This window comes from Cloeon dipterum, chromosome 1 (assembly GCF_949628265.1).
Source record: "Cloeon dipterum chromosome 1, ieCloDipt1.1, whole genome shotgun sequence".
Taxonomy (NCBI): domain Eukaryota; kingdom Metazoa; phylum Arthropoda; class Insecta; order Ephemeroptera; family Baetidae; genus Cloeon; species Cloeon dipterum.
Window position 1 is genome coordinate 32,436,402 of NC_088786.1, and position 12,416 is coordinate 32,448,817.

The 12,416-nt window shown below is 40.9% G+C and overlaps 2 protein-coding genes across 5 annotated transcripts in view; one reads left to right on the forward strand and one right to left on the reverse strand.

Annotated features, from left to right (window-relative positions):
- Positions 1-334: 334 nt before the first annotated feature.
- On the forward strand, positions 335-8,695 carry Ras64B (ras-like protein 2). Its single transcript, XM_065475463.1, has 4 exons — positions 335-700; positions 7,394-7,481; positions 7,541-7,752; positions 8,015-8,695. Exons 1-4 carry the CDS (start codon positions 611-613, stop codon positions 8,207-8,209), a joined length of 585 nt encoding a protein of 194 aa, XP_065331535.1. The 5' UTR covers positions 335-610; the 3' UTR covers positions 8,210-8,695.
- A 48-nt stretch (positions 8,696-8,743) lies between these two features.
- Positions 8,744-12,416, reverse strand: part of LOC135933975 (A-kinase anchor protein 200-like) — a 34,531-nt gene continuing 30,858 nt past the window's right edge. For 3 of the 4 annotated variants that reach the window (XM_065475462.1, XM_065475458.1, XM_065475460.1), the window contains exons 7-8: positions 12,165-12,347; positions 8,744-10,403 (exon numbers count right to left, since the gene is read on the reverse strand). In XM_065475462.1, the coding sequence (XP_065331534.1) occupies positions 10,335-10,403; positions 12,165-12,347 (252 nt within the window). In that variant the 3' untranslated portion in view covers positions 8,744-10,334. The remainder of the gene's footprint in view (positions 10,404-12,164; positions 12,348-12,416) is intronic. The other variant, XM_065475461.1, reaches the window with a different exon arrangement.

Genomic DNA, 12,416 nt, shown 5'->3' on the forward strand with positions numbered 1-12,416 from the left:
CACGTCATATAGTTTTCTCTGCGCCCATTCATAAATCACATTATCTAATTTGGTCTGATTCGAACTTTAAACTTAAATTTTCGCTATCGTATTTATATCAGATAAACCGCATCATCGCTTTTGTCCCAAGATTCGCAGTGCAAGTTCGTGTGGCGGTCGGTGACGGCAGCACCGATTTGGGCTCGCTCCTCTCCTGTCCTGTCGCCCTCGAGCCTCGTCGATGAGCGATGTTCGAGATGAGAGCGGAAGCTGGGGGGAGGGGATCGCGAGCGAAAGGCAGAGGGGGGAACGAATGCGCACAGCCGACCCAAGCACCAGCACTACCATCAGCGAGCGAAGATAGAGACACTGAGACCGAGAGTTCAGTAAAGATCGGCTGTTTTTGTCTGCCAAACGCGAAATTCCCGAGTTTGCGAGAGAAGAAGACCAGGGATGATCGGCGGCAGGTGAAGCAGTTCTTCAGGTTGTTCGAACGAGCGTGGAACGTGCGATTCGGCCTGGACTGAATTCTGATTTCGAGTGCGGACAGCGTGCGGCCAGGTGCTGCGTCGGGCTTGTTTATGTGTCCCACCTGACTGTCGACTTTGTGGTGTTTGCAAGGACTGCCAGCATGTCCAACAGACAGGCCCAGACGTACAAAGTGGTGGTGGTCGGCGGCGGCGGCGTCGGCAAATCGGCCATCACCATCCAGTTCATACAGGTGAGACACAAATTTGATTAAATAAATAAACATCTGCAAAATTTGTTTGGCAGGAAGCCGGCTTTTTAACAAAATTTTCAGTTGGATAGTGCCCATTAAAATATATTAAACCCGGTCTGATTCCAGAAATAATTAATTTGTATTAATCGATTGATTTTGAGGAGCGCAGTGCAATAATTTAATTGGATTATGCCAGGTGCCGCGTGTCAATATAATTATCTTCGATTCGCGGCTGCATCGGAGGAATGCTGCCGTGTTGGGCGGCGAAGGTTGCTTATTTTCTCTAAATATTTACAATCAGGCGAGCTGCTCCGAATATGGAAGTGCGAGAGCGAGCCAGCGAATGAGCCGAGTGACTGAGGTCAACCAACGAAGCGATTATTGTGTCTGAAAACGGGAATTAGCCTCAACCGATTTGCTGCTCTCGCCACGCGCAGCCTTGTTGCATTCTAATAACTCACAAAGAACAGAGTCACAGGGCAAAGCGAAGCGACACAACTCAAGGCAAGGCACCGCACAATGAGTGACGAACGTCCCCTTTTTCTTGGAAACACGCGTTTCTTTTTATTCAATTTTTTCCTCTTGACTTAATAAGAGAAAAAAAGATACATAATTATGGTGGAAAAATCTTGCTAAAAATTTGCAGTGTTAAAAACCGTTTTTATTCACCAATTTCTTGCATTTTTCATGTTTGAACCTTAGTTTTCAATAATTTTCTTATTATTAGCTCATGGCCTTGACTTGAAAAAATTTAAAGATAAATTTTTGGAAAAATTGTGGCAACAAATAGCAATTTAAAAGAAAAAAATAGACAGTAGAGAAAATATTGACCTTTCCGACCGCAAATTTTAGATTTCTGGCATTTCTTGCGCAAGAAATTGGAAAAAATTCACCAGTTACATAAACCCTAAGTGTTCGAAGCCGCTAACAGATGGCGCCACCGTAGACTTTCGATTTTAAGGCACTTCCGCTGCGATTTCAAACTCAATCTAGCTACTGTTTATTCTTCAATTAATTTGCTATTTTTTGACGTGCTGAAAACCAAAATCGGTTCAGCCAATCGCCGTAGAATCGTGAAAAACTATTTTTTGAAATAAAAAAATCTTTTCCAACGTTTCTACGGTGAATGGCTGAACCGATTTTGGTTTTCAGCACGTCAAATAAAAACAAATTAATTAAAAAAAAGCAAAATAGCTAGATTGAGTCTGAAATCGCAGCGGAAATGCCTTAAAACCGTTTAAAACAAAATTTTTAAGAAAGTCTGTGGTTGCGCCATCTGTTGGTGGCTTCAATAACTAAGGGTTTATGCAACTGGTCAATTGAGTGGTGAAAAAAAACCCTGTGAAAGATGTATGATTAAAAATTTACTCTCACAAACTCTCTCAAGTGAAATTTAAAATTATTAAATAATTTTTAATAAATTAAATGTGTCAAACTGAATTAATTTTAAGGGAATTTTGGCGTCGAGACCGTGGGTGAATTATTATTGTGTGTGTCGGTCGGCTGCGCGCGATTAACAAAGATCGTTAGCTGGCAATTCGGGCGCAGCCAGGCGCTCCGGTCCGGACACAAAAGGTCGATTAATTTCAATTTGACGCCAGGTCCATCCATTATTGTTGGCGGTGTCTCGCTCTCGCGTTGACAAATAGCGATCTGCTCGGCTCAGACGACGGATGCGACCGCTTTTCTTTCGCCTTTTTGCGCGTGCACGTCATCGCGAGCATTCCGTTGCGGCACATTCTCCATTCCAATTGCATCTTTCGCTCGCTGTTCCGCGGCCGACCGACCGGCCGGCGGAGAAACAAGAAATTAGGCTGCCCGAGAGAGCGTGTGTGTTTGAGAGAGAAAGACGGCGTCTGCGTCTGGACCTTTTCCAACGCACAACTCATTCAGAAATAATAAATAAAGCGAGCGAGTGAGCGAGCGAGCGAACGGCGGTGTGCTCTCGGACATCGTTGCAAATTGGCCAACGGCCCGCACGCGCCTCATTAGCCCAAAGCTCACACGGCTTGCGTAATTTTCGCTGCAACGAAATTATTCTCTGTACAATTCACCACAGATGTAATCGGTTGTTGCAGCTCTATGTTCTTGAAAATGCGAAAAACAGGCCACGCAAATTAAGCTTCAGGCTGAAATACGCACTCTTGTCTTCGGGCAGTGTTGCGAATCTTAGAATTTCGCACGAGTAGTGGAGCTTAAATAATTGATGGGGCGAAACACGAAACACAAGACCTCAAAAACGTCCTAATCAAAGTCTGACGCAAACCTGTTTGCGAATTTGTTCCAAACTAAAACTGGTTGACTCCTGATACTTTGTAAATTTACAAGAACCGGTTGATTTATCGAACATGAACGATAATTTGTGTTGTGCCTCTTTCTAAGAAATTTAATTGATTCGCAATTGCTTATTTCTTGCACAAAAATAGTAAGATACTATTTGTGCCTACATTTGATTCTATTTGCTTTGCAATGGCGAATCGATTAGGATTAAGACAGATTGCGAAAGCTTTCCGACTCGCTACTTGCTGCTTTGCACCTTTCCAATAAGCTTAAATGAATTACACGGGATGCATGTCTAGCATTTCAATAAAAGACCCTTATTTTCTTGAGTTTTTTGCCATCAGGAGGTCGCCCAACTCAAAAAAGTAGAACCGATCACAACATTAAAATGGAGAAATAAACGGGTTCTAACAGTGCTTAAAAATTCGGGTTTTTGCAGCCCTGCACAGCACTCCAATTGACTCCCCTCTTTTATTTTTAAGTCAGAAAAAACCAGTGTTCTCAAGCTAAGACCCTGTCCAGGAGGACAAAGCCGAAATACCAAAAGGGACTGATCAAATTTTTTTCTTGAAGGATACCGTAAATAATGCGGAAGCCGTCGTTTTTTATTTTATTTTATTTTTCCAAAAGGCTATTTATTTGGTTGGGTAATTTTTCTGTGGGTAAAATGTAATATTGGTCGTCTTGGAATGCTTTAACAATCACGAATTAAGCAACTTTAAGCTATGTTAAGCGCATTTCAAAAATACAACTTCACATCCATAAAAATACGTAGTCAGTTTCAGATCAGATTTCCCAAGATAAAAGTTGTATGCCCCTAACATGAATTCGTTAAAGAAACGATGCTGGAAATAGTCGGCGTTGTTTCGAAAGCACCGGGTGTCTAAATTTCGTAAATTTCACAAACAAAATCACCTGTTTACGACTTGCGTGAAATAATAAAAACTTTAGCGCAATGTAATTTTGACAAAGATAATTGTTACGACATCACAGATATTCAAAAGACTTTGATCTCGGTTTTAATCTCCTTTTAGTATCAATTCGATTAGGACGAAGCAAATTTTCCTTGTCTGGGCTCGCACTGATCATTCAGAAAAACCTTTTAAAGGGTACTGAACTTTGCAACCTTCGTCGCTCCGAAAACAGCAGTGCAATTATTTTATTATCCTTGCGTTCTCTGCATTACAAAGAGAAGCGAGCGTAAATATAGCAATGACGGCGACTTCGCTTCTGGCAATATATCAGACAAAGGGCTGCGGCGAGGGGCGCGAGGCCATTGCCAGGGCCAGGCGGCCAAGGTGGCTGGTCGGCCGGCCGGCCGCGTGGCCCACTTGGCGCTCGCTCCTTACATGGCCTTGCGCGTCGGCCGCCTGCAAAGTGTGACGTCACTCGAGGCACCCACCGCACACGTCACACACTCGCTTATTTGCTTCCAACAAGCGGCCCGAAAATAGGTTTCTTCCAAGCGCACCGCCTTTGTTTTGAAACAAAACTGGGCTCCATCCTGGCACAACATCATAAAAACACATTCAATGAATGCAACTTCAAGAAGTGCAAAAACTCAAACTGACAATTTGATCAAATAAATTGTTGATAGTAATCAAAAAATAAAATTTATTTCAATTGTTGTCCACTTCAGAAATCAGAAACCTGTCATTTTTTACTCTAATTGAAATAATTTTTACTTATGTAACAATTTAAAAGATAAGTCATGTTTTTCTACTTCATTTTACAGCCAACTTTGCTTCGCAACATATTTTAAACACCTAAAAAACTTGATAAATATGTTAAAATACATTTTTTCTGTAATGTTTTTAATTTTGAATTATTTCTAGATTTAATTTTTACTCATGGTTTCGGTATTGGCCCTCGAAGAAAGGTGTGATCGACCGCGAGGCACGCGAAAAACTCTTTCTTTGTCGTTGTCGGACGGCCTATATAAAAATAGCCTCCTTGTTGATTTGGCGGCTGCATCTGCGGCACGCGCGCGGTTGCATCTCTGCGACCACTTGAGCCTTATCAAAATTCCAGCGCTTTATCACACGCACGCGGCGATGCGACGTCACGACGTCACCCGTCACCCGCCAGCAACGAGAGCGCGGTTTTGCGTTTGCGGCCGCCACTAATTTCCCTCCAATCCCTTTTCTGCGAACACCGTGTGCGCCGCGAGATTTTCCCTCCGATTACGGCGAAAACGATGTGACGAGATTGCTCAAGCTCAACCGGCTGCGTTTGTTTGCATGTTTGAGATGGAGAGTATTTAAACGCTCTTTTCGTGAGTCAGAGACAACTGTTGCACTTTTTCGGCGGAAATAAAATTACAGAAATGTTCAAGGCCAAGCGCGGATTGTTTAAAAATAAATAAAAGGACTCCAGATTTTTTAACTGTGTCTAAGGCTTTGACATTTTAGTTTTTGGCGAAACCGTTGAACTCGTGTAGCCTTCGGATATCAGGGTTGCATTTGCTTACCACCCGGTTTTTTTCACCACTGGTTTTTACCACTCAATTGTTACCAATTTCTTGCGCAAGAATTGCAAGAATTGATTTTTTTCTCCTGTAAAAATTTAAAGTTTGCGGTCGGAGTAGTCAAAATTTCCTCTGCTGTGCAGATATTTTCATTTAAATTGCCATTTTCCTACCTGAATTTCTCAAAAAATGTATCTGACTAATAATTAGAAAATAAATTAAAAATATGGTGAAAACATTGCCTGCAAGAAACTGGTAAAAATTGACAAAAAAGTTTTTTTCTACTCACTGCCTTTTTTTGTAAAATGCGGTTATTTTGCAACCCTGTCGGAAATTGTTCTATTCGATTTTTGACCTAATTCCTGTCTTTAGAACCAATAAATTGTCTTTTGAATAATATTTTGACACCAACATCCTTGTCACTCGAATGATTTTCTCTCGTTCGGTCTATATTTAAACTGCGTGACCCCCGAATTCGAGAAGAAACGCCTAGAACAAAAGCCAATTCGACAGCTGTCAACCTTGGGGCAGATGGCACGCCTGACGAAAGAAATTTCGGTGTCGTTTTCGAAAACGGCCAGCGCGTCCGTTTCTAGCGATTGTCGCCTCCGCTCATTAGCAGGCGCGAATTCGATTTCCATAAGTTTATTTGGCCATGTGGAAAAGGGCGTCGCTGTCCGTGCTCCGTGCTGGCTGGCGAGACGAACGGATCGCGTCGACGGAGGAAGCACTCTTGTGAAAGCGAAATGAGCTGTCCGTCGTCATAATGCTCTTTTATTGCGCGTGGGAGTCCTCCGAACCGAACGGCTGGAAAAAATAAAATAAAATCAGCAGACGGGCTCGGCGCCACGCCGCGGAGCGGCGAAAAAATCGTGTTCTGCCCACGCGGAATAATTCACTTGGCGTGTGTGTGCGTGCGTGTGTGTGTACTCCTCCCTTCAACCGCGCTTTCCGCATTTTTGCGCCACTTGCGAGCCGCCGAAGGACGCCAGCAAGGAAAATTAACGACGCCATAATTATTTAAGTGACAACTGGCAATTAGTTTTTAGATTAAGTTGTCCATTAAGTCGTCACTGCTGTGGAATTTGAAAGTGGGCATAGCGACGCCGTAATTTTAAATTTAAAATAAAATCAGAACTTTATTGTCAGCTGCGAAATTTCCTGAGCAAGAAAACATTTAGTAAAAATCATGGTTATTTTCCCTAAACAATGCCAGACAATATTTTCAATCGGTAAAAGGTCCAGAGAAGGTTAAAAATTCCAGGAAAAATATAGTCAGGAAAGTCACAAGTTTAAATAAATAAAAAGCTGACCTATTTTTTTAAATTAAGACGAAAATATCACGGTTTTGGAGGACAAAATTGGCATGAGGGGAAGTAAACTCAACGAAATCTTTCATTACTAAAAGTATTTCGTTAAAATTTCAATTTTTTCGGGATAATTTGGGAAAACTAAGAGACCTCCGCATCTCATTTCCCCCTGGTGCAATTTGAGCAATGACGAGCCCAATCAAACTAACGCTAAAATTGATGTTTTAAGGACACCACTGTTAATTAGTTCGATTAATTAAAATTTTGGAAATCAACCCGGAAATTTTGTAATTTTTAAAATGTGATTTAATGTTATCCCACGCCATTGTGAGCTCGTGTGTAAGTTTCAGAATGATATTTTTGTTTTCAAGAAATGACGCTTTAAAACTCGAAAAATCACGATTTTTGTCTACAAATTTTGTCAACTCCGAATCTCAGGTGTTGTACTTGTCTCAACCTCCCTCGACCAGTTGAAAGATTTAGGGATGCTTAATCTCTACCCCCAAATTGATAAATTGTTACAACCCCTGCATTTGATTCAACTATATAGTAATAGCAAAGTTGCTTGTCCTCCAACCTGTGACATTTTGTCAAAAATATTTTCAACCCTTTAAAAAATGTTCCGTTTTGTTTCAGAGTTATTTCGTGACTGACTACGACCCCACCATTGAAGACTCGTACGTGAAGCAGTGCGTGATAGACGACGTGCCCGCCAAACTAGACAGTGAGTGGATTTTAATAAAAGCAGAGTTTTCTTTTTACTCAGAAATTGTGATTTTACAGTTCTGGATACGGCCGGCCAGGAGGAGTTCTCGGCCATGCGCGAGCAGTACATGCGGTCCGGCGAGGGCTTCCTGCTCGTGTTCGCCGTCAACGACCGCAACAGCTTCGACGAAATCTACAAGTTCCACCGGCAGATCCTCAGGGTCAAAGACAGGGACGAGTTCCCCATGCTGCTGGTCGGTAACAAGGCCGACCTGGACCGACAGAGAGTCGTGAGTGCCCTTTGATTAAAATGATTTAAAGGCTCTGAGGCAAAAGATTAAATTTTTGTGCAATTTAAATATTCAGTTTTAAATTAAACCACCCAGTTTTTCATTTTTTTTTTATCAATTTTATGATTACAATTTGCTTGAAGTGCGTTATTTAAGAAAAAAATCCTCTCCTGACATTTTGAATTAAAAAATCTTGGATCCGTAATTAATTATAGATTTTTTAATAGTGTAATTTTCTAATATTTTGTCCGATTTTGCTCAGATTTCGCAGAGTGACGCGGCAGCGCTGTCCCGCCAGCTGAAGATCCCATACATCGAGTGCAGCGCCAAGCTGCGGATGAACGTGGACCAGTCGTTCTACGAGCTGGTGCGTCTCGTGCGCAAATTCCAAGAGTCGGAGCGACCGCCGGTGAAGCAGACGTCGCGGCAGCGCAAGGGCCGCTGCGTCATCGTGTAGACCGACGAGCCAGTCGGCCGTCCGTCCGTCAAAGTGCCTCTAACACAGACTAACTGAACAGTCGCCCCTCAAGTGCTACACGCTCCCCCAAATTCTGATCGGAAATTGAAAGAAAAAGTGCCTCTCTCGATTTGTGATAGAACGTCTGCAGCAGGTGCAATAATAATTATATTTTGTATTCCTTTCCGCTTATCGTGTCAAATATATTATATTATCAATTTTGACGTAAACAAACTGCACTAATCGAAACGACTCAGAGTTTCCTACTGAAATGCCTTGAAACTGCCTTTTTTTTTGATAATGGACTCAGCTGCTCATCGGCAGTGCTAACCGACTTCCGTTTTGCTGCATTGCAAAGGTGTCCTTGCGTTTGATTCATTTGCAGCGCAGATTTTTAGTCAAATTAACTATCAAAAGTTTTTTGTTAAGTCTAAATTGAAAGAAAATCTAATAAAAACTAAAAGATGCTCTAAAATAAAATAAAAATGTTTCGTCTTTTATTTTAGGATTACGCACGGAATGAAAGAAGCGGAATTGATTTGAACAAAGATTTTATTATCATTATCAATTGATCAGTTTTGTTGCTATACTGACAAAAGGCAGGATACACACTTTGTAATTAAGAAGCACCAACCTAGTACTAATATTTGCTTATTTACTCCAACTTAAAATAAATGCATGAACGGATTGTATTTTTTCGAAATATTACGCTGGCGGAGAGAGATAGAGAAGCGGGACTCGATCGACATTATAGTGACTGCTGGCGTCAAAGAAGGGCTTTAAAAAAATAGACAGCAGATGGGGGAACTTAGATGTGCAACTGCTTCTTTACATACAATCAATAGGGTAGCAATAGTAATTACATTCACATCTAAAACACTTAATTGCGAGACAGAGAGAAATAACTGCAATCAATCGATTTTCCTTTTCCATTTTTTTTTGTGAAGTTTTGAATTGCTTTCATTTAATCTAAATGATCACAGCAACTGTTCTCGTTCCATTCCAATCTCCAATCCTAGGATAATTTTTCTCCTCCAGTGATAAAAAAAGCAACCGTCCGTCCCCGAGCCGCGCCGAGACACACTCGTGTGATCGTTGTTTTTCCAGGATACAAATGTATATTCACAAACGGATTGATTCTCTCGCCTGCCACTTTGCACAGACTCAACGTAACTTGTCTTCCATCAAAATCGAACAACTGAGCTGCCGGCATGTTCAGTATTTTTGTGTAAAAATTTAGAAAAGTGACGTCAAAATCGTATTACAAATCGTTTTATTTTCTTCCTTAAAACTTGTGTTGATTATTATGCTTGTGTGTGTGTAATATTGATATAGAAAATGGTCTAGCTATGATTCTCACCTACCACGATAGTAATTATCAGCTACTTATTCAATACACATTTCTGTATTTTCCTCAGTTTCGGATAAATATTAACAAATTGTCCCGAGTCTGACCAATTTTAATTTTTGTTCATTCACCAATACAAAATGCATACAAAAAATATTATTTTGCATCAAAGGAGGCGGTCGGTGGAGGAACCGGAGTTGAGTCGGTTTCGAGACCGAATGCCCCCTTTCAACTTGCTCGTCCAATTAAAATTATCTAGAGTTTATTGACAAAGCACTTAAGTTTATTATTCAGAAGTGAAATTTATACAACTTTTGGCGCAAGGAATTTCAACAAAACGTGTGGAAAAGGAAAAGAACAAATAATATAATAGTGTATTGCCAGTCCAGTAACGACGGGGGTCCACGCTGAAGACACTTGCTAATTTCGAAATGCGCCCGAGCCTGCTTGCCGCAGCCAAACGAATTTCTTCCCAGCGGCAAATCCCCCATTGAAAGGCGCGGAGAGACAAATTCTACGGCGACGTAATACAAAAATTTCTAGGCAACTTCTGCTTACAATTTAAAAAAAATTGATGTTGGAGATTTCGTGGCCCCCGTGTATGTGTGTGTGTGTTTGCAAAAGATTTAATATAAGCTGACGACGAACAGGCACAAAATTAAAATTAAGAATGTGATCATTTTTCTTCTTTTCTCTTCTTCGATTTATATTATTCAAAGTCCGATATGAGGGTTCACTCGGGAGCAAAGGGTTCCCTCGAGGCGGCGCGCTTATTTCTTATTCTTCCGCTTTTTCTTTTGCTTGTTGCTTGTCTGCTTCTGGGGCGTCTCCTCCGTCTTTTTGCACCTGCAAGATGAAACAGATAATTCCAGAATTGACAGTGCGATCGGCGAATAAGAACCCGGCTTGGTCGTGCAAGCACTCAGCAGGCTTTTTGTCCTGAGCGGACGGCGGAGTGGACGCTGGCGTTTGACTCTAGAAATTGTTTAACCACGGTCACGTTAAAAGAAGCGAGCGAGCTTACGAACGAAAGAAACACGACAAAAATGAGTGGTGCTGCCTGCTTTTGGCGTGAAGATGATTCAAGCAACGTTTAGTTTACTTTTAAGCCAGTGACACAATCACACGGAAAGCTTTAATAACATTAATTGCTCGTCCCGAGAGAAAAAATGCAGCTGAACAAACGTTTTGCGTATAAAGCAAATGAACACATAAATTAAACGGAAATTTGAAGCAGTTTAAATGAAATATATATCAGTGCCTGCGTTGAGCAAAAAATTGTTATAAATGGAGAAATTGCAGAACAGAACAATAGTAGGAATAATTGTTTTTTCACGAGTAACATGTTCTGATGCTTGCAAGGATATCCTGGATACGTTCGGCTCCGAATTGCAATTTTTTTCTCTAATGTGTTGAACTTTGTGATGTTTAAATGGACCAACAGTCCAAAGATTTCAATTTAGCATTGTATTTGAGCTATGGAATGGACAAATTTATCAAGAAATACTCTAGAATCAATTTTAAAATCTAGTTTTTGTTCGTCTCCTCAAAGAGACGAATCGTTTGATTTAACTTTTTAAAATTCTCAGAGATTATTTAAATTTAATAACAATCAATACAAATGATGAAATTAGCGATTTTTTATTTTATGTAATTTTTAATACTTCACCATTTATTAAAATTCCCATTAAGTTTTATTTTTCAATATTTCGATTTGGTGAATAGCTAAAAACAGTTGCCTGGACTCAACCGTGAAAATTCAGGATTTTGTCAGAAATTAAAAAATTTAATTCGATCAAATTGTTTTGTCAGGAGTAGAATGCATCCCGAGTTTAATCATGATTGTTAGAAAAATGTTCCATTTTATAAATTTAACATGGGAAACTAGTGTCCGGCTTTGTCACTCAGTAATGATGCTAGATTGAAATTGTTTATTGGTATTTTTTTTCTCATTTCGTGAAGTTTGAGGCGAAAAAATTGCAAGTTAGAGCGAAACTTACCCCTTGTTAGTTTTGACAAAGTAGCAAATTCACTAAATTTGTGGTTTTCCACACAAAAATTATTATTAGGAGCCTTTCAGAAATAAAATTGATAGGAGATTAAAAATTGGAAATATTTAACAATTGATTTTAATGCGTTAAAAAGCCAGTTTTCCTTTAATCGTGATATTTTAATTAGGACTCTGATGTAAATTTTTTTAAAAGTACTTTAGATCGCCAAAAATGTCAATTTTAAAATTTAACTCCACTATGATAGGCAATGAACATTCAGTGTGCTACTTGTCAAAACGTGTAATCAATCCTTGTCAGTCTGTGCTCGAAGTGTCAATCTTGACCTTCGAATGTAGCAAAAAGGTTTTGGCACATATAAAGGTGATCTTATTCTTGGACACAGAGAAACGCACAAAAATGAATTATTTACGCGGCAGGGGGTGGGTGGTGAAATGCCTCGACTGAGTAGGAAAATGCCATTTTTGTTAATGAAACAGTAACTGTCAACCCATGCAAGTCTATGTACACACACTGGACACGCCGGGGGTTACAAGAGATGTGCAAGCGCAAGAGGAAGCGTCCAACTCCACTGAGGGGTCAGCGGCGGCGTGCTCACCTGTTCGCTGTCAGCTGCCTTGGCCTCGGCCTCCGGAGCCGCCTCCTCGCTCTTCTCTTCGCTCTCCTCCTTGGCGGGGGTGACCGCCTCCTCCTCCACCTTGGCCTCTGGCTCAGGCTCGGTGACGGCGGCGGCGGCGGCGACGACAGCAGCAACGGGCTCTTCCACAGGCTCAGGCACAGCCTGTAAAAAGCGGTGGAAGTTAATGCCTGATGTTTGCAATTTTAAACGTTGTAACCTCATAAAGAGTAC